The sequence below is a fragment of the Globicephala melas genome, chromosome 18, assembly GCF_963455315.2.
Source record: "Globicephala melas chromosome 18, mGloMel1.2, whole genome shotgun sequence".
Taxonomy (NCBI): Eukaryota; Metazoa; Chordata; class Mammalia; order Artiodactyla; family Delphinidae; genus Globicephala; species Globicephala melas.
Genome location: NC_083331.1, coordinates 63,945,577 through 63,951,082, shown reverse-complemented (window position 1 = coordinate 63,951,082; position 5,506 = coordinate 63,945,577). Strand labels below are relative to the sequence as shown.

Below are 5,506 nucleotides of genomic sequence, written 5' to 3'. Positions count from 1 at the left end.
TTAGTATGTTTCACTTTTGTCTTTCAGAGAAACGTTTTATACTTCTTACTGATTTTGAACACCTCACCCTATCCGTGCATTTAAGTGAGATACTGTGAGTTAACTGTACCTTAAAGAGATCAGCATATGGATGACTGACGACTAGAATAGAAACAAAACAAACCCCCAGAATTTTAAAAGATCGGAATAGTCGGCCAAGGATGCCTGGGCTAGGTCCTTTTCGAAAGGGTTGCCAAGAGCACGCTCGGTCCCTCCTCAGTTATTTTTCACTCCACTGCCTCTGACTGGATGCATCACCAGTGCAAGAAAATTCGGGAAGCATCTGCTGCAAGCAACCTCTGGACCTCCAAGGAAAAGGAGCCCTTTCTTGCTAGGAAAAGTCTCCAGCGTTTTTTAGGGTGGGTCCCCTCTTCCTCCGAAGCTCGTGAGGCTCCCCTCCCCGTGCGCGCCTCCTTCGTCCTGGCAGAGGCTCCCACAGCTGCTCCGGCCGGCCAGGGTAGCCGGGATGACGCTAGGGGGTTGCCAACGCCAAACAGTGCGCAAACTCGGCGGCGCGCTCCGGACTCTCCACTCGCCTAAACCTGCTCTCAAGTGAAAAGGGGTGGGAGGAGGAGTGTGAGGTGGGCGGAGGGGATGCTGTTTAATTCGCGGTCCTGGGGGTGTGGGAGCGGAAGGAGGCTCCGCGGGGCCCTCCTCCCTCCTGGAGTCCTGGGCTCCACCTCCTCCTCGTGGCCCCAGATATACACACACTCAGCCGCGGCTGGACATGCACACCCAGCGCCGGCTCCGGGCGCGTGCACACGCAGGTAGCGACACTCACCTGAGCCCGTGCACAGGGCGCCTGTCGCCTCGGGAGCGGCGGACTGGCGGCCTGGGCCGCGGAGGGGCCCCCTGTGCTGCGGGACTGCGGGAATCGGGAGCAGCCCCAGCGCGGACCTGCGAACTGAGGTGATGGCGCGTCTTCCTTAAATCCCTCCCCCACCCCGCACCTCCGCCTCCTAGGCTCTCGCCGGGGAAGCCAGGAGAGAGGGGCCCCGGGCGCGGAGCACACGCGGGCGCACGCCCCGAGGCGAGCGCGCCGAGAGGGGCGCCGCGGTGCCGGCGCAGGAAACTTGGGCGAAGTTAGTTGCAAGTCCCGGGCGGAGGCCCAGAGGACCGAGGAGGGGACGCGGCCGGTGCTGGGCCCGCCGCGCTGCCCGGAAGCCGGGCCGCGCTCCACGCCCGGTGCGCTCCGGGAGCCCGAGTCGGCCGGAGAGCCAGGAGGGGCTTGGAGCGAGCGGAGCCGGCATGGCTCGAGGGACAGCGAGACGCGGCGCTTCGGCGAGCCCCGAGGATTTCCTTTGAGGCCCGGAGATCCTAGGCTCGCTCAAGCCTCATCCAACCTCCTTCCCCGACCGGCAGCCGGAGAGGAAGACCCACGAGGCAGGTCTCCCCGCAAAACCCCAGCTCATTAGGGGGGTTCCCGTCAGCGCGCCCTGCCTGCCCCGAGTGAGGAAGACCGGCTGGTGCTGCAGTATTTGTATTTATATCCATTGCTGCGCTCTGCGTTCCCTTGGTGCGCCCGGACCCTCCTCCGTCTCCCCCCTCCTCTTCCTCCTCCGGGGCCACCTCCCCTCCTCCCCCCACCCCCATCTGCTACTGTCAAATGAGAAAGTCACCGAGGAGAACCCAAACACTCCAGCCGCCGAGAGCCCCCTTTGGCACTTGGCAGCGCGCGGCGGCTGACTCCTCTGCTCAACCTGGTGGAGCCTCCGCGACGCAAGTTTCCCGGCTGCTGTGCCTTTAACAGAGAAAAGACCGAGGACGGGGAGAGCGCTGCCCGGTGGCGGCTACCTGCGGGGAGTTCGCGAGCGAACGCAACTGGAGAGGAAGGACAAAAAGAAAGCAAAGGGCAGACTGCCCCCGTGGGGTGGGGACACCGCCGAGAAGTTATCGCGCCCCGGAGAGGATTTTCCCGAGCGCCTGGCCGGAGAGAGCAGGGCGGCCAGGGGAGCGGCGCGGCCCGGGGCTGGTCCCCCGGCCCCCTCCTCCCGGGCGGGAGCGACGCCGGGGTGCGAAGTGGGGCGCGGCGAGCGCGGCGGGCCGATAGGGTCCCCGCGGACGGCCAACATTGATTTCCTCCGGGCCGACAGCGACGGCGCGGGCGGCGGCGGCGGCGGGCTGCAGCCGCGGCACGGCGAGAGCATGTCCAAGCCGGTGGACCACGTCAAGCGGCCCATGAATGCCTTCATGGTCTGGTCGCGGGCTCAGCGGCGCAAGATGGCCCAGGAGAACCCCAAGATGCACAACTCGGAGATCAGCAAGCGCCTGGGCGCCGAGTGGAAGCTGCTCACCGAATCGGAGAAGCGGCCGTTCATCGACGAGGCGAAGCGCCTGCGCGCCATGCACATGAAGGAGCACCCAGACTACAAGTACCGGCCGAGGCGCAAGCCCAAGACGCTGCTCAAGAAAGACAAGTTCGCCTTCCCTGTGCCCTACGGCCTGGGCGGCGTGACCGACGCCGAGCACCCGGCACTCAAGGCGGGCGCCGGGCTGCACGCGGGCGCGGGTGGCGGCCTGGTGCCCGAGTCGCTGCTCGCCAACCCCGAGAAGGCGGCCGCCGCCGCCGCCGCGGCTGCCGCCCGCGTCTTCTTCCCGCAGTCGGCCGCCGCCGCCGCCGCAGCCGCCGCCGCTGCCGCCGCCGGCAGCCCCTACTCGCTGCTCGACCTGGGCTCCAAGATGGCAGAGATCTCGTCCTCCTCGTCCGGCCTCCCGTACGCGTCGTCGCTGGGCTACCCGACCGCGGGCGCGGGCGCCTTCCACGGCGCGGCGGCGGCGGCTGCAGCAGCGGCCGCGGCCGCCGGGGGGCACACGCACTCGCACCCCAGCCCGGGCAACCCGGGCTATATGATCCCGTGCAACTGCAGCGCGTGGCCCAGCCCCGGGTTGCAGCCGCCGCTCGCCTACATCCTACTGCCCGGCATGGGCAAGCCTCAACTGGACCCCTACCCCGCGGCCTACGCCGCCGCGCTATGACCCCGCGGGGCCGCCTCGCGAGGACCGGTGTGCACACGTGTACATATGTATAGGTACGAGCTCTGCGGCCTCCCCGAGCGCCCTCCCGCGACGGGGGCCCCGGTTTGTATGTACATAAGATGTATAGGTGCCAGGCGGAGGCAGAGAGGCCAGTCGGGGCGCGAGTGGCCGAGCGCGCGAGTGCGCGGGCGAGTGTGCGTGTGAATTCACAGGGTCATTTCAGACCTGCACCCCGGCAGACAACTTTAAAGAGGGCAGTTGTATCTCGCAGCAGTTGATGTTTGCCTTGCACTTCGGAACCTGTTGCGTTATGGCCCACAGAGGTGGAGGAGTAACTTTTTGATATGTTGGGCTTTCCAGCTTTCTTTGTTGGAAGTTTATTGTCGGTTTTGTTTTTGTTTCCCATTATCTTTCTTTTATTGTTATTATTCTTTTCTCCTGGTCGCTGTTGCATGCACTCTGTTCAAATGTTGGGTCTGAAATGGTTGGCACAAGGGAAAAGCTGATCTGTGTCATTAGTTTCTCGGAGCGGGATGGCTCTGAACAGCCTTGCTCCCTATTTGTACCGTTTGAACTTTGCAAAATCTCTGTTCTCTCAAGCAGAACCCCCAGGCCGGATCCATTCTTGACCAGTGACCGGCTCGAATCTGGCCTTTTGTGTGTGAGATGATCACGGTTTCTTTTGTTTATCATAGCATATGCAAATCAGAGCAAGAGCTCTTTCTCGAGAGCAAGGACGGCAAACAAGAAATATGTGTGAGATGAAAAGTTGTCAATTGGATTTTCTCCCTTAAAAAACAAACAAACAAACAAAAAACCGCTAGAAGTCTCCCTGAGTCCACTCGCTTGGATTTTTGACACAGTTTACACAGAAAGAGAAAAGGCATTATTCCTATTTTCCCCTTATGACTTGAGTTTCACTTTAAGATTGTAAATGTGTATATGTCCTTGAAAACATTAAGTCTGAAAATGTGTTATTTGCGTTGCCCTAAATCTGAGTCGGTTTTAGACTCTAAAACATTTTGAACAAATGTCAAAGTTAACTTTTAAAAATTGCGGGACTATTTCAGAACCGCAATTTTATCTAAGATTAAATCAGACTTTTTTTGTCTGAGTGGCAATTATATATTTATTATTTAGCAAAACAAAACAAAAACCAGAATTGTTTTGACAGATGCCTCTCTGTTTCAGCTAGCATTTCTCCAACTCAAACCGTTTAAATGTGTTTTGGAGTTCCCTCCCTAACTAGCTTATTTTTTAGATCACCTGCAATTCATTTGCAAATTATGATAAAACACATTTTATAGAAAAGAACCTCAATTGTAGCTTTTTTTCTTTTTAAATGTATATATTTTGACTAATGTTTGTGAATGAAGTTGGCTAACATGTATTTAGTTTCATTTTGGCTTTATGTAATATAAAGTTTTAAAAAGTTTAAGTATTGGTTTTAACCTTTATGTGTAAATGGTTTTCTTGTGTGATCTTCTAATTTAATATTAGACGTCTAAGCTATATCTGTAAATTAGAATCCGACTATCACTCTGTTCATTTTTTTTGAACAAAGAGTTTAAATAAAGCCTGAACCAGGGAAAAGAGAAAATCCTTTATTTCTTGTTGAGTTCCTAACAAGATTTTTATCTGAATTGCCCTTACGTGCCTGGTCCAGGTGAAGTGTAAGGTATCCTCCAAAGGCAGCCTTTGTTTCACTTTTGAATAGATTTACTAGGAAATCTAAATCAAGCCATTGTTATTCAGAGCCAAAAACCTGATTTATCACATTTTTAATCGTGAATAGGAAAGAAGATAAAAAAAAAAACAAAACCAAGTAGTTGTATTATCTTGGGGGGGGCGGGGGGCAGGGAAGGCATTCATGAACCAGTAGAACAGAGCCCATTGAAAACATCCAGACCGTTTAAAGCATTTCACTAGTTTCCAGTAACATTTTAAGAGGAGAAAGTTGCCTGGCCGCTTTATCCTGTTAGCTGGAGAGCTCCAGCGCTTAAATCAGTGTAATTTGTTCGTGTATCTTTGGCATATTCCTTATTTACACCTTAAGATTTTAGTTGTAAGGATAATCACTGCTAACGACATTTTACAACTTTGGGCCTCTTTAAGGCTTTATTCTGTCATGCTAGTGGCATTAAAATAGAAATATAACAAATTCTAATGGAGAGGGTTGAATTTCCAAGGCTGGACAAGTTTCCACTGGAGAAAGGTTTGAAATCGTAAAGGATTTTAATATTAGAAAAGAAATTATAGGGCGCCAGGAAGAATATCAGAGAAAAAAAATTAACTGTAGGGACATCTTTATTTTCGCCCCACCAAGATAGAAATTCTCAAGATACAAGACTCAACTAGTCCTAAACTAGTTTCTCTACCGACAGAGACCGTCTCTGGAGCTCCACGTCTTTATAAGCGATCCAACTCTTTAAAGTCATTGTTTTTCCCCAACGGAATAATATTTTAAGAACCATGAAAAGTTTTGGAAATG

The 5,506-nt window shown here is 54.6% G+C and overlaps 1 protein-coding gene across 1 annotated transcript; it reads left to right on the top strand.

The window, feature by feature from the left end:
• The first annotated feature begins 633 nt into the window (after positions 1-633).
• SOX21 (SRY-box transcription factor 21) lies at positions 634-4,599 on the top strand. The gene has a single exon (XM_030856908.2). The coding sequence runs from the start codon at positions 2,185-2,187 to the stop codon at positions 3,013-3,015; it is 831 nt and encodes a 276-aa protein (XP_030712768.1). The 5' UTR covers positions 634-2,184; the 3' UTR covers positions 3,016-4,599.
• Positions 4,600-5,506: the final 907 nt, after the last annotated feature.

Excerpts from the sequence above, each read along its gene's own strand:
- SOX21 (XM_030856908.2), top strand. The coding sequence starts at position 2,185 with ATGTCCAAGCCGGTGGACCACGTCAAGCGGCCCATGAATGCCTTCATG.